The following is a 23,893-nucleotide window of genomic DNA, read 5'->3' as shown; positions in this document are numbered from 1 at the left end:
TACAGAAAAACAAACTGTTAGCACATCTTTCATTAATACAGTAAATGTATTTTTTGAAACTTCAAGGAATTTGCATAATACTGGTGTGTGGTCTGCTTCACGTCTGGCCAGTCTGAATTCTTTTCACTCCGTGGATGAATAGACTTGCTCATGAATCATTTCACAACAATAACAAGTAAAATTAATATTCCCTAAAGCAGATTTCCCTTTTATAACTCTCCATACAATTACAATGGTGCTTTTGAGAAGTCTGGTAAATCTCTATGAAAGAATTGAACATGTTTGTTGTGCCTTCATGGTTGGTAAGCTCGGCTATTCCTAGTATCATATAAAGAATTTCAACAATGTACAGAATACAGTTCATTGTTGACAGCTGTCTGTATTTCTCAGTGTGTCGACTGTGATTGAAAATGGAGGAAACCGAGTTTGGTGCTGTTATTAATAAACATTTTTATTTAAAGGGTTTGACTGCCGCACATATCAAAACAGAACTGGATGAAGTTCGCACATACTCTGAATCATTGTAGAAGTATATTTACTTTTGGATTAATGATTTTGAATGTGGTTGGACAAGCACCAAAGACAAAGCCTGCTCCAGCCATCCAATTGAAGTCACCACAAAGGAAACTATCGACAAAATCAATGAAATGGTACCGCAAGGCCACTGAATAAACATTCATGAGATTTCTGAGACTGTAGGTGTCTCAACTGAGTGAGTGCATAATAACCTACATGGAAAATTTGCTATTAAGAAGCTGTGTGTGAGGTAGGTTGTGCGATTGCTCACTGCCAGTCGAAAGCACATCTTGCACAACATTTCAAAATGATGTCTGCCGATGTTTAGTCACATTCCACACGACTTTTCAGTCTGATTCCTGAATGTCGAGACCTGGATCCATAATTGTGCACCAAGTCAAAGTGGCAGTCAAAAGGATGGACAAAGGCTGATGAAAGTGCAGCGAAGAAGGCAGAGACAATTTTTTCAGCTGATATGGTGATGGCCAGTGTTTTTTGGGATTCCCAAGGTATAATCCTTATAGATTACATGGAAAAAAGCAGAACCATAACCAGAACTTATTATGCCTCATTGTTGGATCATTTGAAACTTGCATTTGCTGATAAAAGATCAATGGCATGCAAAACAGTGCTCTCACCAGGATAATACACCAGCATATATATCAGTGATAATGATGACGAAAGTGCATGATTTGTGCTTTCAGTTGGTTCCTCATCCCAAAGTGACTGCTTTCTGTTTCCTAACTTGAAACATTGATTGAATGGAAGAAAGTTTCACCAAATTAGGAAGTAATAGTTGCAGTCAATGAGTATTTTGGAGTGTTTGACAGAACCTATGATGATAGAAAGAAAAAGCTGGACGATTGGTAGACCTGACTCGTCAAACCACTTTTGTATTAGCTTTGTGGAAGTATAAGCAGGCAAACTTTGCTGTGTAAATTGAAGCTTGTTATGTAAAATTTTAGATTGTGCTGTACTGTGACAGATCACCATCCTCAAGGTGAGTAAGTGTAGCTTGTGGCTTTTCCAATTCAACACAGGCCATTAGTTTGTCTTGACATAGAATCTAACCAAAACAGTATTCTAATATACACTGATGAACCAAAACATGTGACCACTACCCACTGTGAAACTAAATGCTACCTTGTAACATTACAAGCACTTAACACAGTAAGGAAAGTGTACAAGAGGAGCAAGGACAAATGGGGATCATCCTGTTAATGGTAAAGGTTGCAAAAGTAATTTTGGCAGAGGACAGATTGTTATGGCCCTGCACCTGAGAATGTGCATCATGGAAATGGCAAAGATGGTTGACTGTTCATGTACCACTGTTGTGAACATCTGTGGAAAGTGGCTGAAGAGCTACAAAACCACCTTATTACAGAATGTGGAGGTCATGTATGCCTATTCTGTAAAGCAGGATAGGTGGTGAGCTCTGCAGTATACAATGCTGGTGCAAGCAAAAGTGTTTCAGAGGACACCTTTCAGCACACATTGTTGGACATAGTGTTACACTGCATGTGACCCCTGTTTGTTCCCATGTTGACTCAGTGATATCATCAATTACAATTACAGCGAACATGATGGGATAATGGAGAGTGGGCAGTGAATCAATGAAAATATGTCAGCTGGTTAGAAGATTCACTTTTCTTGTTATCACCAGGTCACGGGTTGTGTCTGGATGTGACGTTATCCAGGCAAACAGCTGCTTGAAACATGCAGTGAACCATGAATACGATACAGCAGTGGCAATATTGTGCTATGGGAACATTTACCTTTCCTCCCTTAGGACGTGTAGCGGTGGCAATATTGTGCTATGGGAACATTTACCTTTGCTCCCTTAGGACATGTAGCAGTAGTTACAGGGACCGAGAGAGCTGTGGAGTACATGAATATTGCTGCTAGCCATCTGCATCCCTTCATGCTTGATGTCTTCCTTGACAGTAAGGGAATCTTTCAGGTGGATAACTCTTTGTGTCACAAAGCCTGAATCATGCTACAGTGGTTTGAGAAGTAAGGTAGTGAACTTGTGTTGGTGCCTTGGCCACCAAATTCATTTGACCTGACTCCAGTGGAACACATGTCGGTCCAAATTCATGCCATGCAGAGTTGTTGCTATATATGAGGGTGGTTTGAAAAGTTCTTGGAATCACCACGAGAGGTCAGTGCTAGCACAACGAGTTTTTCACGTGGTATTCTTTGCCTGTGAACACGTGCCACATCAGTGCTCTTGGAAGAGAACTGAGGCAGTGAAGTGGCTCTGTTGTTGTTCCCGCATAATGATTTGTGAAGATGGAAAAAATTGAGATTCGAGCAGTGATTAAGTGCTTCATAAAGAAAGGTGTGAAATTAAAGGACATTCATGCTGATTGCCAGTATACATTGGGGGGCTCGGCTCCTTCATATTCAACTGTTACCAAGTGGACAAATAAAATTAAATTTGGTCAGGAGAGCTTACATGATGATCTGCACAGTGGTCGGCCAAGATGTGTCACCATTGCAGACATCATTGCAAAATTGCACAAAATGATCATGGAGGATCGCCAATTGAAAGTGCGTGAAATTGCTCACGCTTGCCAGATGTCATCTGAAAGGGTATATCTTGTTTAAACTGAAGAATTAGAAATGAAAAAATAGTCTGCAAGATGGGTGCTGCGACTCTTGATGCTGGATCAAAACCGCATGAAAATGGACATCTCAGAACAATGTTATAGGAGAAACTTGGGTGCACTACTATACCCCAGAGACAAAACAACAGTCAAAGCAGTGGAAATATGCTGATTCTCTGCCACCAAAGAAAGCAAAGACAATTCCTTCAGCAGGAAAGGTCATAGCATCAGTGTTCTGCGATAAAAAGGGGATTCTGTTCGTGGATTCTCTCTCCACTGGGCAAACAATTACTGGAGAATACTATGCTAACCGCCTCTACAAGTTGCAACAAAAGATATGCGAAAAAAGACCATGTTTAGCAAAGCAGAAAGTCATCTTCCATCAAGACAACGCATGCCCGCACACACGTGCCATTGCCATGGCAAAATTACACAAACTAAGGTAAGAGTTGTTGCGACACTCATCTTATTCACCCGATATGGCTCTATCAGATTTCCATCTCTTCCCAAAATTGAAACTTTTTCTTTGTGGGCGAAGATTCACTTCAAATAAAGAATTGATAGCCGGAGTTGACAACTATTTAGCAGGCCTGGGGGAAACTCATTTTCGAGATGGGATCAAGGCTCTGTAACATCACTGGACCAAGTGCATTAATCTACAAGGAGACTACATTGAAAAATAAAAAAAGTTTCAGTAATGTAACTACTTTTTTTCTATTCCGTTCCGAGAACTTTTCAAACCACCCTCGCAGTTATTAAGCAAGTAGCTATGATGTTATGGCTCATGAGTGTATATTGAATGAAGTGCGACCCCGAAAATCTAAAAATAAATTAATACATTAGCACAAAAGCACAAACAAATTAAAATTATTGGTTCTATGTTTTTATAAAACATACCACTAAAATAAAAGATATAACTTATCAAACCCTAAACTAGAATTACAAATAAGTGTGTGTCATTGAACACAAGAATTTCATTTTCTGGTCAATTTTATAACAAATAGTTCTCACAGAAAATAATAACAGGAAAGATTATGCATATTCCTAAGCACATAAGAAGGATTAAAAAACTTTAACCTTTTCGTTTCACTACTTAATCAGTTCAAGAACAGGACCTAAAAGGACTGTGCTTGGTATAATTTATAAAACGGTGTACTATAATTGCTCATCAGAAGTAATGCAAATAATGGTGGTGGAGATGGTCATTGTCATCATGCTCTTAGGGCACATACCAGCTGGGTTATTAGCACATTTTCTGTTTTTCACAATTTGACTTGCATGAATAAGAGATTTGAAATTATACATGTGTATTCAAATACAGGGATAAGTAAACAGGCAGAATACGGCACTCTGGTTGGAAACACCTATATAGGACAGCAAGTATCTGGCACAGTTGTTTGATCGGTTACCGCTGCTACAGTGGCAGGTTATAAAGATTTAAGTGGATTTGAATGTGGTGTTACAGTTGGCGCACGTTGATGGGGCACAGCATCTCCAAGGTAGCAGAGAAGCAAGGATTTTCCTGCATGACCCTATCATGAGTGTACCGTGAATATCAAGGATCCAGTAAAACATCAAATCTACGATGTCACGACAGCCAGAAAAAGATCCTGCAAGAACGAGACCAACAACAACTGAACAGAATCATTTACTGTGACAGAAGTGCAACCCTTCTGCAAATTGTTGTAGATTTCAATGCTGGGCCATCAACAAATATCAGTGTGTGATCCATTCAATGAAATATCATCAACATGGGCTTTTGGAGTTGAACGCCCACTCGTGTTCCATTGATGACTGCATGACACAAAGCTTTATGCCTTGCCTGGACATGTCAACACCGATGTTGAACTGTTGATGACTGGAAACATGTTGCCTGGTCGGATGAGTCACATTTCAATTTGTATCAGACAGATGGACATGCGCAGGTATGGAGACAACCTCATGAATTCATGGACGCTGCATGTCAGCAGGAGACTGTTCAAGCTGATGGAGTGTTTGTAATGGTGTGGGACATGTGCAGTTGGAGTGTTACGGGACCTCTGATACATCTTGATGCAACTTTGATAGGTGACAAGTACATAAGTACTCTGATCACCTGCATCCATTCATGTCCATTGTGCATCCAATGGACTTGGGCAATTCCAGCAAGACAATATGACACCTCACATATCCAGAATTGCTACAAAGTGATTCCAGGAACACACTCCTGAGTTTAAACACTTCCATTGGCCACCAAACTCTGTAAACCCTTCCGCTGACCACCAAACTCCTTAGACATGAACATTATTGAGCATATTGGCAATGCCTTACATCGTGCTGTTCAGAGATCTCCCCTCATACTCTTGTGAATTTATGGACAGCCCTGTAGGTTTCCCTCCAGCACTACTTCAGAAACTAGTAGAGTCCATTCCATGTCATGTTGCAGCACTTCTGCTAGCTCGCAAGGTCCCCACATGGTATTTGGCAGGTGTACCAGTTTCGTTGGCTTTTCAGTTTAAAAGAAACCCAGTGTTCGTACAAATGTATGTCTAGGATGTAAGGGAAAAAAGAGACAGGGGCAGGCACAGGTACAGTGAGAGAAACAGAGAGCTGAAATGAATTTGTGGGGCCCTGCCCACTTGTCTCTTTAGGGTGCCTAAAGGATGCTGCATTCTCAGATAGCTATACAACAATTCAAGCAAATCACATTAATGGTTTTTATTACAATAAAGTAGATTGACAATACTTAACTTTGGCTTACAAGAAAGTGTTGAAGTGATGGGTGATATGCAAACAATCTGTGTCCTTTGCTATATACAATTTTCATGCAAATTTGTCACACAGTTTGTGGATCACTATTAACTGCTATCGTAGTGCTCTCTTCTAAGGCATGGTTTCTACTAATGTCGGTCTTCTACTCTGGCCCTTATATACTCTTCTTCTAAAGGCTGCTCCTGCCATGGTGGCGTCCTAGTCAGCATGCTATTGGCTGACATCATCTCACAGCCCTGTCTGCTCTTGCGTTCTTCATCTTCATGCTGGCGCTTGTTATTAGGCCATAACATCCCCCCCCCCCCCCCCCCAAAGTGACGGACCGTCATTGTGTAGGGAGTGCGACCACGGCATAGGAGGTAGGATGGTGGGTGCACTGCTCGACCGGAAGCTGTGGCTGCAGGGGACGTTCAGCTTCCAGTCATACCCTGCCATCTGGCCTTCGCCCAGGTGGAAACATCCCCTGGGAAATGACCAGAAGGATACGCGTCCATCTCCCGTTGCCATGAACCAGATGAAGAAGGCAGTGACTGCTGCAACTTCGGCAGCTCCAGCTCCATCTGTAGGACAAGAGGAAGTGGAGGAGGTGAAGGCTCCGTCTTCGTGGGGTCATCCTGCAGTGTTATGATGACACCCTCTGGCAGCTGTCATGGCTGTGCTGTCCTCTGGATCTGTGAATCTGGGGGAAGAGGCACTAAAAGATCATTGTGCATATGACAGGTACGAATTTGATTTTGTTGTCAGTGCTGCAAGACCTGGTCCGGAAACAAGATAAATGCAAGCGCCAAGTTGACGGCGATCTCACCTTGCACTCACTATCTGCTTCCACTAAAAACCCTGTAAAAGACAATATTAAGCAGTGCAAAGCGATATTTGTGGCCTTCCTGTGGTGCTGGATGCTGAGGAGGGTGGAGCAGTGTACGATGGCAGCAGCCGTTAAGCAATTCCACCAAAGGTGGTCCATCTATGGGTGCAAATGATAGGAGGCAAGAAACAGTTGCAATGCTTGATCCCTCTTGAGTGTGGAGCAAAGTTTAGCCATCTGCTGCTTGAAGGTTCTGATAAAACATTCCACTTCACTGTTTGACAGTGGATGGAACGGTGCACTAGTTACATGGTGTATGCCGTTGCATTCACAGAATGTTTCTAATTCATTTCATGTGAACTGAGATCCATTGTCTGACACTAAAAAAATTGAAGACAACACTTGAATTGTGCTACATGGCATTGTCGAGTTCATTGTGACTTTGAAAGGAAATTTGCTACATGAGTCAATCACAATCAAACAGTAAGTGTTCCAAAAAGCTCCTGCAAAGTCTATTTGCACATGTTGCCATGGCAATTGTGACTTAGGCTAAGCAGAGAATTTTTGTGGCGGAGCGAACTGATTTCCCACACATGTGGGACACTGTGATGTCATGTGTTCTATTTGGGTGTCCATACCCTGCCAAGTACAGTGTCGACATGCTAACTGTTTTGTACGAACAATTCCCCAGCGTCCTTGGTGAAGTAACTGCAACACTTCTTTTTGCAAAAAGCGTTAGGGATCAACACACGTGACTGTCCATAGTTATTTTGAACAAGTATCACTCCTTTCTGAACAGTGAGGCTATGTCAACGAGCAAAGTATTGGTGCACTACAGAGTTCTTTATGCTATGCAAGGAACAAGGCCAAGATGTGTGAATGTATGTTAACAAAATGTTCAAATCTGAATCAACTTCTGTGGCCTGTGAAATTTTTCTATAGTTCAGTAGAAAAGATTGATGCATTTCAGAATCCTGAGCATCAAGTGACAACAAATTGCAGCAGAAGCATCAAAATCTGTATCAGTGCTAAATGGAACACGTGAAAGTGCTTCTGCATTACCATGTTTAACCGTTAGACGATACACAATCTCATACTTGTATTGAGACAACAGCAAAGCCCATCTTTGCAGTTTTTGGGCAGTTTGTACAGGAACCAGTTTCATCGAATGAAACAAAGACTGCAAAGGCTTGTGATCTCTTACTAAGTAGAATTTTCTGCCATGCAAATAGTGGTGGAATTTAGTGACACCATACACAATAGCCAAAATTGAGAAAGACTCAATTTGTGAATAGTTACACTGAGCTTTGGACAAGACTTTTGATGCAAAAACAATAGATTTAAAAAATATATATCACACTTTACCAGTCTACACTTTAGTTCTGCCGCAAATAACACAAAACAAAGCATGCAAATTTGCGATATGTTGTTTAGGTGTACGACCTGCTATGACAATGTCATCCAAATAGTTTGAACACTTTGGTACTTGTGCAGTCAGCTGTTCGAAATACCGTTGGAAAATGGCAGGTGTGGAAGCACTGCCAAAAGCAAATGCAAATATTTAAGCAAGCTCAAATGAGTATTTACTACACACACTTTTTGAGATTCATCATCTGGAAGTATTTGAAGATATATGTCGCGCAAATCAATTTTTGAAAAGTAGTGCCTAGCACCTAATTTGTTCATGAGATCCTCTGCCCGTGGCAACGGATAAGTATCAATCACAGTTTGTGTGTTGACTGTAGACTTGAAATCAACACAGAGGCAAAAGTGACCTGGAGGTTTGGGGAGCAAAACCAGTGGACTTGGCCATTGACTAGCTGATATGGGTGCAATAACTCCACTATCTTGCAATTCTTAATGTTCAGCCGCAACTTTGTGCTGGGCCAGAACCGCAATGGGAACAGTTCTGGCCTGGCAAAATTTTGGATGAACTTTGTTTTTCATAGTAATGGTGCAACAAAATTGATAGCCTTACCTAAACCTTCTGAAAAGAGTTCCAGGAATTCTTTTAACAAGTTAGCTAAACTGCCTTTTGCATTGGATGCAAACACTGACAACACACAGTTCTGAATATTAAAGCCAAACAAATCAAAAGAATCAAGACCACATATGTTCTCACACCCATGTGATTGTAGCACTGTATAAGAAACTGTTTGCGTATGTGAGCAATACATGGTAGGCAAAGTACACTTTCTGAAAATGCGAGTGTTTTGTCCATTATAAGTTGTCAGTTGCATGCTAGTTTTACACAGTCATGGGGAGCCTAACAGTTCATATGTGTTATAATTCAGCAATGTAACAGAGGCACCCATGTGCGACTGAAATTTCACGTTTCCCACAAAGAAGTAAATGAAAAAAAAAAAAGTTTGATCGACTTGTTTATCACCGAAGAAACTGCATGCCTGCTAGTTTTGCTAATGCCTCTTGCAGATTTGGAACAAATACTTATGTTTATTCCGTGGCAAACATACAGATCGTACATTTCCTTTCCGGCTACAAGCATAACACCGAGCTTGTCGGGAGGGGCAGTCTTGGCGTTTGTGCCTTGAATAACACCGAGGGCAAGACTTAGTTCTGTTCGTCTGTGTAGCAGCCTGTTTAGTGAACTGCTTATGTGGCGTGTAGCATTGTTTACTCGGCATGGCCAGTGCAAGTTGCTGCCGAGTGGGCCGATCACAAATAAGGGACTCAACCTGGAAAATAGCTGGCTGCTCAAATTTAACGGCTGACAGGGCACCGGAATTCTACTGATGTAGTATTTGCTATACCTGCTGAAATGATGGATTGTACTGTTTCAGAATCTATTCTCCGAGTTTGACATCAGGGACATTGTACACAACCACAACATGTAACATAACATCTGAATATAAAGCACTGCAAGCACATTTGAACTTGCATTTCCTTGTAACACCCTGCAAACCTGTTACCCACTCACAATAAGTTTGTTTTGGCCATTTTTTGCAGTTAAAGAATTGATACCTAGCTGCTACCACATTCATTTGTTGGTCATAATAATTAGATAGTGACTCAACCAATTGGTCGTAAGCAAGTTCACTAGGAGTGGCATTTGAAACAACTTCTGAGTTAAGCAGAACTCTCCACTTCCTACCGTAGGTAATAGATACGGATGTTTCTCAGTACCTGGTACGTTGTGTGCTAGTAGATGTGCCTCGAACAGAGACAACCACTGGAGCCATTCCTCTTCTTGTTCAGAAAACTGTTGAAAAGATGGTATAGCAGCTGTAGTAGCTGATGTTTGTGCCATCAGACATGCAGCATTGGCTAGTAGCTGCCGCACCATGTTGAGTAACGTAGACATTTGCAGTGTCTGGAACTGAAACATCTGCATTAGCTGTGTGGCATTGTAATGCTTGCGGGTGTGGTGCCTGAACAGGGGATGGGATAGGTGGGGTGGGCATGTTGGCAGTGACAAATGCAACAGACAGGCAAGACAAGCAACCAAAATAAGGACAAAAGCAAAGAAAATTTCTGCAATGCTCACCTGAAAAACTGATTAGTGGTAGTATCACATACACCAGATACAAAAGGCCATTGCATTGGTGGAGCTGTCATTTGTACTCAGATGATTTATGTGAAAAGGTTTTTGACATGATTATGACCACACTACGGCAATTTAGACTTAGAATGCGGAATGGTAATTGGAGCTAGACTCATGGTACATTCCATTTCGGAAATCATTAGGTACCTCAACATTCTGAGACTCACAGTTTCAAGAGTGTGCCAAGAACACCAAGCTTCAGGCATTAACTGTCACAGTAGACAACACAGCGGCTGACGACCTTCGCTTAACAAGCAAGAACAGTGACATTTGCAGAGTTGTCAGTGCTAATAGACAAACAACACTGCATGAAATAGCTACAGAAATAAATGTGGGATGTGTGACGAACATGTTCATTAATGGATAGTGCAGTGAAATGAGGTGTTATTGAGCTATGGCTGCAGATGGCCAATGCAAGTACTTTTGCCAACAGCATGACATCACCTTCAGTGCCTCTCATGGACTTGTGACCATATTAGTTGGATCTTAGATGACTGGAAAACCACAGTCAAATGAGTCCCATTTTCAGCTGGTAAGAGCTGATGGTAGGGTATGAGCGTGGCAGAGTCCCCATGAAGCCATGGACTCAAGCAAGTTGTCAACAAGGCACAGAGCAAGCTAGTGGTGGCTCTATAATGGTGTGGACTGTGTTTACATTGAATGGACTGGGTCCTCTGGTCCAACTGAGCTGGTCATTGACTGGAAAAGGTTATGTTCGGCTACTTGGAGACCATTTATAGCCATTCATGGACTTCATGTTTCCAAATGATGATGACATGTTACCAGGCCACAGTTATTCGCAATTGGTGTGAAGAACATTCTGGATAATTTGAGCGAATGATTTGGCCACCTAGATCACCCCACATGAATCCCATTGAACATTTTTCAGACATAATCGAGATGTCAGTTTGTGTATAACATTGTGCACTGGCAACACTTTCATTATTATGGATGGCTGTAGAGGCAGCATGGCTCAGTATTTCTGCAGGGGACTTCTAACAACTTGTTGAGTCCATGCCATGCCGAGTTGCTGAACAATACCAGTGTGCTCCCTGCCGCCGTTGGATAAGCAGCTGCAGCAGCAAGTCGTATAGTCTCAGCTCACTTATTTGTTACATAGTTTAATTCTTAATTCCTTTGCGTGTTTTTGGTACTTGCATTGTTTAATTCATAAATTTCGGCCATATTATAGTGTTTGAGAGTGTAGCATCGCGTTTTAGTGCCTGAATAGTGTAAAATCGCGTAGTCACCTTCCGCCGCCGAGCAGTGTGTCAGCAGTGCGCAAGTAGCAGCATTACTGCATCTATTAGGCAGTCTTGTATTTTAATAACCATTTAAATTTTGTGTTGAATTGTTTGTGCTCTCTGTAGATTAGTTCAGACGTTCTTTGCACAACAGTTTTTAGCATGGATAGGGACTGCAACTGCTGTGTTCGGATGCAGGCTGAGTTGGCATCCCTTCGCTCCCAGCTTCAGGCAGTGTTGGCTTCGGTCACACAGCTTGAGGCTGTTGCCAATGGGCATCACTGTGGGGGGTCCGGATGGGGGTTTGTCGGGGACGGCCAGCTCGTCCCACGCATCCCCCAATCGTACTATGACTGTGGCTGCCCGGGATACTGCCCACATTGAGGCTGATCCCACACCTGTGGTAGAGTGGGAGGTGTGGCAGGGGGCGAAAGACATTCCGGAGGGCTGAACGGAAGACCTCTCCAGTTTGTCTGACGAACCTGTTCAGGCTCTGTCTCAGGCTGATACTGATCTTCGGTCAGACGTGGCTGCTTGTCCTGTTCCAGAGGTTGCCCCTCAGTCTGCAAGATCCGGGCAGCTGCAGAGGGTGGGCTTACTGGTAGTTGGGGCTCCAACATCAGGCGCGTAATGGGCCCCCTAGGGATATGGCAGCAGGAGAGGGGAAGAAAACCCGTGTGCGCTCCGTGTGCATACCGGGGAGAGTCGTTCCAGATGTGGAAAGGATCCTTCCGGATGCCATGAAGGGTACAGGGTGTGCATCTATCTGCAGGTTGTTGCTCATGTCGGCACCAATGATGTGTGTTGCTAGGGATCAGAGGAAATCCTCTCTGGCTTCCAGCGGCTATCTGATTTGGTGAAGACTGCCAGTCTCGCTAGCGGGATGAAAGCAGAGCTCACCATCTGCAGCATTGTCGACAGGACTGACTGCGGACCTTTGGTACAGAGCCGAGTGGAGGGTCTGAGACGGGTCTGCCACACGGGTAGCAGGGGTTGTGTGGCGTGGACAGGGCGGTTTTTTAGGTTAGAGGGCCTCGGGCAAGCACAGGAAGGGCAACAGCCTCAAAGGGTGCTGGCCAAAGTCAGGACATGCGGGAAACAAACAGCAATCGGTATTGTAATTGTAAAGTGTCGAAGCTGCGTTGGTAAAGTACCGGAACTTCAAGCGCTGATAGAAAGCACCGAAGCTGAAATCGTTATAGGTACAGAAAGCTGGCTGAAGCCAGAGATAAATTCTTCCAAAATTTTTACAAAGGCACAGACGGTGTTTAGAAAGGATAGATTGCATGCAACCGGTGGTGGCGTGTTTGTCGCTGTTAGCAGTAGTTTATACTGTAGTGAAGTAGAAGTGGATAGTTCCTGTGAATTATTATGGGTGGAGGTTACACTCAACAACCGAGCTAGGTTAATAGATGGCTCCATTTACCGACCTCCTGACTCAGCAGCATTAGTGGCAGAGGTATCGAATATATTGCTCCCCCTTACTTATTCCTCCCGAGGAGATCACGAATGTAAAATTAGGGAGATTAGAGCGCACACGGAGGCTTTCAGACAGTCATTTTTCCTGCGAACCATACACGAATGGAACAGAAAAGGAAGGTAATGACAGTTGCATGTAAAGTGCCCTCCGCCACACACCGTTGGGTGGCTTGTGTAGTATAAATGTAGTTGTAAATGTAGAAAAGTAAGTCTGACACTATATTAGGAGTTATCCCATGACTATTTGCACCTCAGTGTACGCTGTTAATGGTTCTTGGAAAATTTTTAAGACTTAAAACATTCCATTGAGGGTCGACATTCTCCTGGATATATCACCTTGGGAGGACATTGATACCTCTTAACCTAAACTAACATTCTACAACAAAGGGCACACTATAATGGTAAGGCAAGCCTGAAATACCCATTTTTGCTGTTATTGGATGATTTTGCATTAACAGATAGGGTGGTAGGCTTTTTCATTTGCAAAATATATTTCTATTAAAATTTTATGTGGAAGAAATTCGAAGTGAATTACATTTGCAAATGCAGTGTTAAATGTTTTCTAACCTAGTTGAAGATGGCTGAGAAGTCTTCTGGATTCTAGAGGTCACATGAAAGGATTGTTCATAATCTGTTCTAATGTCATCCTTGCAGATAATAAGAGAGCTGTATTAAGAGTAACTACCGGGGGTTGATGCAATCCATCCTTCATTCAGGAATGAAATTATGACTATGTCCCTCTGGGAATAAGTATATTATCCTTCAAGCCAAAGCGTGTTAAAACCAGGAGAACATGAACTTAGGATGTGAAATGCAGGTGTCCTGATATACCATAGTGCACTTTGGATCTGGCACAGTACAGTGAAGCATAGATATAGCATGCTCTAAATCTCCTAATAACAAAGATGGTTGTACATTCATTCATTCATACATTGTGTTGCTTAAATCCTGCCATTAAGGATATCCTTCAGTGATATGTAATGAGTCAAGTTATATGTCAACAGGCACAATCTGCCTCTCCTGACTACTTCTATAATGTATACCAATGACAGATTTAAATTGGCACTAATCTACTCAAACCAATACTAATAGTAATTGCATCCAGAATACTTTATATTTGTATGTTAATATAAAAACAATGCCTTTGAAAAAGGCACTGTCCACTTCTCCTACACTACTCAGCTTCAGTTTGACATGTAACCTGTAGCTGGCAAAGGGGCACATGTTCCACCTATTCCTCAAGATCAGAAAAAAAGATGATCATGTAAAAGCATAAATAGCTTAGTAATAAGTGAGAGCATCCCCCTGTTCGAGTTTGTTATAATTTCTAAATAAAATCCATGAAACAGGATGTATACAGAATGTCTACAAGGCACGACAGCACCCTAGAAGACCTACTTGCTGTGTGGATGTTTAATAGTGCTGGAAAACAATTTGTTTATTCATTACTAAGCTGAACTTTGGTCCCTAGATGTGATAGATACATTTAGATGTGTATTGATGTAATGTCTCAGAAATTCAAGATGTGTTAAAGTACGGGGTTGGAACTTAAATAGTGGCAACTATTTATTCACAACCAATACAAAAGAGTTACATGTTTTCACCTGTTACTGTCCTTCAATGTAGTCAACAGTGTTGTGTAGAACTCGTTGTCCTTCAATGTAGTCACCAGTGTTGTGTAGAACCCGTTGCCAGTGATATGGAAGGCATAGTGTACCGTTAGCAGAGTTGATAGTGTGAATGGAGCAGTCTAAAGTTATGGTGATTCTCATGTACGACTGTAATGGTGTTATCCTAATGCAATACCTTCTTCCAAGACACGGTGCACAGTATTACTGTTAGTTTTTGGAGCATAACCTGCGACCAGCTTTCGAAAGAAGTAGTGACACTTTCTGCACAATCCATCGTAACGTTCACTTGTAACTAGAGTTCTTTTCTCGTAACATGTTACCCCACTGACTACAGGTAGCTTACTGTTATGTGCAACTGCACATATCAGTAGCTTCGTTGTGACGAGTGATGGTAAGTAAGCAAGCTACTGTACATACAATAACATCAGCTGCCTGCATGTGTCTACCTGTTTGGGTATGCATAGCTCATGATGTGCACCCCCCCCCCCCCCCCCCCCTCCCCTGCTGACTGTATGCACAATGCATCAACATGCACAGTATTGCTGCCGAGCAGTGCGTACAGATGGGCATGGGAAGAAGCGCGCACCTATGCACCTTGCTATTGAAGTGAGTATACAGTATACAGTTTGTACATTATGCAGAAAATATTGTGCGCATATGGATTAAATATAGTGAAGATTGTATAAGCATTGTATTCATTACTTTGAATCGTGTCACACAGCACAAATCAGCCAATAAAAGCATTTTCACAAATATGATAAGAATTGAAAGTCAAACAGTAACAAGCTGTTTTAGAAGTAGCCTATGTTCTTCTTCAGGTTTCAAGCTATCTCCATACCATATTTCTTCAAAATCGGTTCACCAGACAGAGTTACTTTCGCATTTATAAAATTAAAATTCATAAAACTTTCAGTTGGGACTTTTTTTTTCTCTGTGATCAGATTTAGGTGAAACAAAACCATATGGTGTCTCAAGCTACGCTCAGATTTCCTCTGAAAACACCAAGAAAGAGATTAGCATGTTCAAACGGAGAAACAGATAAAGATGGTGGTGTTAAAAAAACGTTAAATCTGTGATCAGATTTTGATGAAACAAAGCCAATCCTGTGCCGCAAGCTATGTTCAGGTTACCTGCAAAAACACCATGAAAATTCACCTAGTAATTTCGAAGGTTTGCATGTCCAGACAGACATGACAAATTTAGTGAAACTTTAAATTACAATATCTTTGCTCCATGATCTGATTCTGACAAAATAAAGCCTATAGATTGCCCCAGGCTATGCTCAAGTTACCTGCAAAACCCCATGAAAATTCATCTAGTAGTTTTCTAGAAGTGTCTTCAGACAGACAGACATGACAGTTTTACGGATTTACCAATGTTATTTGAAGAACATAACAATTCATCGCCACCATTTAAAAAAGCTAATTTTGTATATTTTATCTCAGCTTCAAATTTTGTCAGCTATTTTTCTGTGTAGACACTAAAGACAGCAGAGGTTTATTGCATATATTTTCAGAAAAACTTCTGTTTCCTTTTTTCAGAGCAGAGTCCTGTGAAAGTTCCAGAAATGTTTAAATCTGAGGCTGTGCAAGAAGAGGTATGTTTACTGCCAACACGTGGTGTATACATTTTCTACGGTCATGTTAGCATTATAATATTGTGTACCATATTCCCATATTTGAGTTTGGTTGTAGATTTATTTGCACGAATATCAGTGGATGAACCAAAGTTGAAAATTATTTTTATGACAAAAGTAACTGAACCTAAATGTTTTAGCAGATCTGCTATATGGTTTTTCCAGTTTAATGTTTCCAGAATATGCACTCTGAAGAACTTGGCACTTTCGTCCCTGTTTATTTTTATGTTGATAAAGTACACCCACTTTTCACAGAATAAAACTGGGTGGGCTGTGTTTTTAAAAGTTTAAAACTAGTGTTTGTGCGTATCCTTTTTCTTCAAAAAGATATCTGTGCCGTAAGTTCACTGGAATTTACAAAATCTCTTAGCATCTGTCCATTATAGTTAATTATGCTTTCTCCAAAAGAACCTAAGTAATTAGGAACACATCTGTTGCCTATTACGACAGTTGGATAAGTATTTGCAAATATGTTAACCACTTTTTGTAACTTTTTATAAAATTGTTCCAATTCTTCTGCATTGCCCTCCACTGGGGCATAGACACAGGGTAAGCATTCCTCTTAGATGTTTTAGACATACCAGCATAATTCTTTCTAACATCTTTTTATTATAATATCAGTCCTTGTAGAAAATTCATATTGCTTTACTATAAATGTTCGGTGTGTAATTAAATCAGATGGAGGGAAATTTTCCAATCTCATAGTCAATGAACGTAATGCAGAATCAAGACAAGCAATAGCAACAGTAAGCTGAGCTTGACCAGCTGGAACTTCAACATCAGTCAATGCAAAATCAATCCAGCCACCACAAAATGGTGATGGCCGATGTTTATAATAGTAGCAACATTCATATTAAAGGTAATCTCAACATATAAAATAGTCTTGTAAATAGTAGTATGCCAGAGGAACACACGATGGACATGGCAACAAATGTCTCAGTGAATGAGTAATAGCGCAAGAGTGGTTACTTATATAGCAAAGCGCCAATTGCTGTCTGTCTGCTGCTGGGCCACTCCACTGTAAAATATTATATACATATTAGAATAAGTTTTGCATCACAACTGTTCGCAGAACTCCTAAAGATAGATGTTGACTATGGATATTGCATCACAGACACAGTCCCTTTGACTGTTCAGAGATATCACTAAACCCACCCAAAGACATAATCACCCATGCATGAGCAGCACCTATTAGACCGAGAGGGTCCAACAGCCGATCTGTTCCAGTGATTCCACCAGGAAGGAGGTACACAGCTTGTGTTGTCTGTAGTTCACCCATGCCTAGACGGTCAGTACCATGGTTTGATTGCATCCGCATTGTTTCTTTGTCAGGAAGGGCTCTCAACAAGGGAAGTGTCCATGCATCTCGGTGTGAACCAAAGTAATGTTGTTCCGACGTAGAACTGTCGATGACATGCCTCGCTCAGGCTGCCCAAGGGTTACTACTGCAGTGAATGACTGCTACCTACAGATTATGGCTCGGAGGAATTCTGTCAGCAACGACACTGTATTGAATAATGCTTTTCATGCAGCCACAGGACGTCATGTTATGACTCAAACTGTGTGCAGTAGGCTGCATGACACGTAACTTCACTCCCGACGTCTATGGCAAGGTCCATCTTTGCAACCATGATACCAAGCAGTGCGTCACAAATGGGCCCAACAATATGTTGAATGGATCGCTCAGGATTGGCATCACATTCTCTTCACCAATGAGTTTTGCATATGCCTTCAACCAGACAGTCATCGGAGACATGTTTGAAGGCAACCCAGTCAGGCTGAACGCCTTAGATACTCTGTCCAGCGAGTGCAGCAAGTGCATGAGGTTCCCTCATGTTTTGTGATGTCATTATGAGGGGCCGATGTATGCCGCTGGTGGTCATGGAAGGCACCATAATGGCTGTATGATACCTGAATGCCATCCTTTCACCGTTAGTGCAACCATATCGGCAGCATATTGGTGAGGCATTCATCTTCATAGACGACAATTCGCACCCCCATCGTACACATCTTGTGAATGACTTCCTTCAGGACAATGACATCACTCGACTAGTGTGGCCAGCCTGTTCTTCAGACATGAACCCTATCAAACATGCCTGAGATAGATTTAAAAGGGCTGTTTATGGACGACATGACCCACCAACCACTCTGAGGCTTCTACACTGAATCACCATTGAGGAGTGGGACAATCTGGACCAACAGTGCCTTGATGAACTTGTAGGGTGGTATGCTAAGACGAATACAGCCATGCATCAATGCAACAGGACATGCTACTGGGTATTAGGGGTATCAGAGTGTACAGCAATCTGGACCACCACCTCTGAAGGTCTTGCTGTATAGTGGTACAATACGCAATGTGTGGTCTGCATGAGCATTAAAAAGAACGGAAATAATGTTTATGTTGATCTCTCTTCCAATTTTCTGTACAGGTTCCGGAACTCTCAGAACTGAGGTGATGCAAAACTTTTTTTGATGCATGTATAATCCTCCAAATATTAGCTACCCTGAAGCTTATGTTGTGTTTCACAGATAAAGGCAGGTCCACACCCAAAATTTTCAACAGTCTTACTAATTCATTTTTTTTATTAGTTACTGATCGAACATTCCAAGCCTCAAGGCTATTCCAGTTTCTGCCAGTAATGTACTTTCCCACTGTCTGTGTTATGGCTGACACTTTAAAAGTTTACGCAACAGTTAATGCTGTTAATTCAATAGCTTTTTGGTCAAGTCATTAGTGGAATTAGGACATACAGCTTTAGACATTGAATTAGTTTTCATTGTGACAATGTACACTGTTGAAAAACAACTTCTGGAATTGATTAAAAGACATACAAAATGTAAATTTTAAAGATTAACGTTTTGAAAAATGACAGAATGATATGTACCAAAAATATGTTTTTCTTTAATTGATTTTGTAATAACTTAAAAGGTGGTCCCATACAGATTTTGTAGATCATTCCTATGTCAGTGATTACTCACTATATATAGCTCATACATTGTTATTTATTTGTTTGTTTATGTTCTGCCTGTATTGATATGTATTTTTGTGCAGGTTCTAGCTCCACCAAGGCAGTTCGAGCAAGAGTCTCCTACAGAACTTCTTCCTCAGGAGGCAGGCACAAACCCTAACTTAGACAACTGGCAAGGTAGCTAAATTACACAGTTTTGTTTCTAAGCATGGGAATTTTTCTGCTAAACAACCTAAAAGCCCTACATAAAAGTGAATATGCAAATGAGTAATAAAAATACCTCTCATTACAAACTCACTCCTCATTAATATGCCATTACATTATCATTTAATTTAAATTTATTGTGTATTTATGACTCTGTGTATCAAGTGTGAATAAAATTTTCTGTTTTTGAATATAAATGCAGTTAAATCCAACTAGTCACTTTTAAGTATGTAAATTCTGCATACCGCATCTGAAGGCGAGTTGGAAAAGGTTGGAATCTAGTTTATAGAGATCAACAAATACTTCAAAATTGACTGGTCAAAGTTATATTCAATTAACACACAGTCACATGCTCTGAAATGGCCATGATGGTAATCTTATTTTATCTATTTACTTTCTGTGTTCGGATACATGCATGAGACTTTTCATTGCATGAAACACATCAGACAAGAAAAAAATGAGAAAAAGAAAACAAAATTTGATGCTATAACAAATTACGCCTAGAAATCACTCGTGCACACAAAGGGGAATTTAAATGTGGATGTGTAAGTGCTGTCACGCCTGCACAATTTTCTGAATAATGCTTTATGTTTAGCAGAAGATACTTAATGAAATATGGTTACAATTCTTTAATAACAGTAATAATAATAATAATAATAATACCAGTGGGCTGAAAAGACTACAGTCCTCAATCACAATTTTAGCCTGGTGGTTAAGGTGGCTGTTAGTAAGAAGCACGAAAACCAATTAGAGTTGTAGGCTTAGCACAGGTTTGTTGCATGTCTTTTTAAATGTAAATATAGAATTGTTTAATTCATATAGAGTATAATAGCTGACGAGTACTGGCTTTTGGCTATGAAGTTTCCATTTCAGGCATTAATTATACATAAGTGGTACACTCATAGCAGGCCTAGTTTTCAGGACAACAGATTTCATACCAGGCAAAAGCTGAGGGAAAGGCAGTAAAAAGTGAATGCCACAGGATGGAAATGGTCTATCAAAACCAGGATTAAACAGGGTTCATGTGACTTTCAGAGGCAGTAAGATGATGTTTAAGCGAGTAATGTCTGTATGGTTATTGTCTCCCTCCTTCCAGAGTCCATCTTGAGTGGCTTTCCTGCTCCACTTGCTATCTCCCTCCAACCACTTAATCTTTCCCAGATCTGGCTCTAAGAGGAATGGAAGGGGCTGTACCACTGCCCAGGGCACCAGATTTTTAGGGGCAGCAAATCTTAAATTTTAATACGGGTCCAAAAGGATGAATTAAACAAGACTTAAAAGGTTTGTACAAATGAAGAAGTCTGAAAATAAGCAGGAAATACATATCAGTGACACACAGTAAAATATAGTGTGTTACTGGATACTGTCTACGGCATTGTGAAACAGATGACATAGGAAGTGCTGGAGTTGGTCAGCTTGGTTGTATCTTCCAAAATAGGAAAGGTGTCTAGTGGCAGTGTTGCTAACTCAGTTTCTGCCATGCACATGCACATACACATTACTCAAAATGAACCTACATCAGCTTGAAAACACCTGCAGGAGCAAAAAACTTTAAACTCTATATTATGTAAATACAAGTTGTTCAGTGTTGTTACCAAAAATCTCTAAATTTTCTTGACCCACTTCTTTAAATTTTTACACAATCCTATAATAAACATTCAGATGAATGTAGGCAATATGCAGGGTTTTCATTTCAACTGAAGACATTGAAATATTTTGAAAACAATACATCGAATGAAAAAACTTTGCAGTTCCAGTTTGTTTGCCTTGAGGGGGCATCCAATGGTACCGCCCTGTGCATGGCTAGTGAGAAAAACTTTGAAATCTTTCAGTGGTAACTGCCATTTTTTATTGCAGATTATGGTTCTACAGCAAATCTACAAATATTTTATCTGCAGCATTTTCTTCATATCGCCACAGATGGTGCTGTAATCGGAGGAATAGAAGTGGGTACACAATCGTTATTTGCAACATGCCACTCAATGGCCCTTGAGTATCCAGTGGTTTGTAGGACCCCCACCTCCATGCTGCGAGGGTAGGTCAGGCCAGTAATCCATAACTTCTAATTAGAGACCCCATTCACAACATTGTATTTCTCCAACATGTCTAACAGGGGACTACTCAATGCATCACCGCATCCACGTAGCGAACTGCGACATATCAAAACAGGCAGTACACTGTGACCAGAGCTCTCACATCGTGCAGACGTAGAACAGATAGCAGCTCTAAACATTACAATACTTGCACAGTTTGTATTTGACCTATTGTTTGGGGAATAGACATGCAAGTGGACGATGATTGTTGGAACAGAGAATGTAGGAGAAATGTTGAGGCTGCTGTTCCCTTGTATGCCAAGCATTTTCCAGAGAAAACTCACTCTCGTTTGTTCTTTTACAAGGTTATGAATGCCTCTGTGTCTGATGGCAGCATACAGACTAGCAAAAGCAAATGAAGCAAAATCTTATAGAAGAAGCTAATGAAATAGTTGCACTAGCAGCATGCACTACAACCCACAAATAAGCACCTGGCAATTACACCGCAATTCTGATATGTCTGTTGGTATTATTTTCGCAATACTGCATCCTTATAAGTACCATCCATAGTACATGTCACTGCATCAAGAACTTCATGGCACTGATTTCCATAACTGGGTAGTATTTTGTGAATGGGCACATCAACATACACAGAAGATCCCCATGCTCCTTGCCGAGGTACTATTTTCTGATGAGTCTACATTCACAAACCTGCACAATGTGCATTACTACAGTGTAGCCAATCCTTATTGGTTACAGCAACTTGACCATCAACGTCCTTGGTCACTTAATGTATGGTGTGACATCATGGGCAACAAACTCATTGGTCCATACTTTATTGATGGCATGCTGAATGGATGCAAATATCGAATGTTTTTGGAACAGGAAGTGCTGTTGCAACTGCAGGACATCGCCTTGTCTGTTCTACAGTGTATGTGGTTTCAGCATGATGGTTGCCCTGCACATTTTGTAATTGAAGCATGGGAACTATTAGACATGTTTACATGGGTCGGTGGATTGGCAAAGGTGCTCCTATTAATTGCCTCCCCCCTTTGTCACCTTGGGATGTTTAACAAATGTACCAGCAAGTGTCTAAAGGCTGTGAAGATATGGTTGACTGCATCAGAAACGCCTCTGCTGACTTTCCATCCTATGTACGGTCATATGAAAAGTGGATCGCTAAATATAGTGAAGTTGGTGGTGCTAAATTTGAACACTTACTCTAATTGCAAAAGTAGGGTGGCGTTTGCCTCAAGCCACAGTCACAGTGGCGCATCAAGTAATATGCTGTTTGATATGTTAGAGGGATGCAGCATTATGAATGGGGTTTCCAATTAGAAGTTATGAAATGCTTGTGTGTCCTACCCTCACAGCATGGAGGAGGGGTCTGATGTGCCATTGGATATTCAAGGGCCATTGAGCAGCATGTTGTAAATTATGACTGTGTACCCATTTCTATTCCTCCAATTACAGTGCCATCTGTGGCAAAATGAAGAAAATGCTTCGGACAAAACATTAGTACATTTTACCATAGAATGTAAATGCAATGTAAAAAGGGGGGTTCCCATTAAAGATTTCACAGTCCCCACCCCAACCCCCACCTCCCCTGCCACCTATGCACAGGGTGACGTAGGGGGTCAACTGTGGTATCATTGAATGTTCCCCTCTGAGACAAACAAATTGGAATTTTAACTTTTTCTGATCTGATGTTTAGTTTTTGAGATATTTCAGTGTTTCAGTGAAACACTGAAACAATGTACTGGTTCTGTGTTAAAACTGACTGCGAGGGGAAAAAAGATATTGTGCTTTGAAAATGTGCATTTTCATTATCTTCATCGCAGTCAGTTTTAACTACAATATGATGCTACTTAAACCATTAGGCAAATTGTTTCTCCCATGTATATTCTTTTTCTGTCTAAATAATTTTAAACAAAAATTGCATACACAACTATGTGCTCCTTTGTTTTCTTCCTTTTAGTCGTTTTTAAAAGAAAACATGAAAATAGTGTGTATGGCTTATCAATTTATGATTAGAATACTACTACAAAATCTGAATCATTCGAAGTTTTGTAATCCTACTCATTCTCAGATTAAAACTGTGCAAATGATAGTATTGAAGTTGCAGTCCTCATACAGAGTGGAATCTCATACCCTATATACCAACTATCCCAACCGATTAATCATAAATTTTAAGTGACTTTAATCTCCAATTAGTGTTACATTGGTGATTACAGTGAAAAAGGTTCATGGTTGAGAGGAGGGGCAGGAGATGAGGTGATGGACAGAGGAGGCGTGGGAGGGGGATGGGGGACAAATGGACGCAGAGATGTCGAAGAAGGGGATGGACATAGATACGGGGGGGGGGAGGTGGAGAGGGAGGGAGGGTGGAAAAGAAGAGAAGGCCAGAGAAAGAGGGAGGGGGAGCAGTGCATGAACAAAGAGGGGGGGGGGGGG

At 41.1% G+C, this 23,893-nt stretch overlaps 1 protein-coding gene across 2 annotated transcripts in view; it reads left to right on the top strand.

Moving 5' to 3' along the window:
* LOC126354259 (drebrin-like protein) overlaps positions 1-23,893 on the top strand; it is a 211,260-nt gene that overhangs the window by 151,693 nt on the left and 35,674 nt on the right. For both annotated transcript variants that reach the window (XM_050003778.1, XM_050003779.1), the window contains exons 8-9: positions 16,139-16,194; positions 19,286-19,379. In XM_050003778.1, the coding sequence (XP_049859735.1) occupies positions 16,139-16,194; positions 19,286-19,379 (150 nt within the window). The remainder of the gene's footprint in view (positions 1-16,138; positions 16,195-19,285; positions 19,380-23,893) is intronic.

Source organism: Schistocerca gregaria, chromosome 3 (genome assembly GCF_023897955.1).
Source record: "Schistocerca gregaria isolate iqSchGreg1 chromosome 3, iqSchGreg1.2, whole genome shotgun sequence".
NCBI classification, from domain to species: Eukaryota; Metazoa; Arthropoda; class Insecta; order Orthoptera; family Acrididae; genus Schistocerca; species Schistocerca gregaria.
This window is presented reverse-complemented; position numbering and strand designations above follow the sequence as displayed.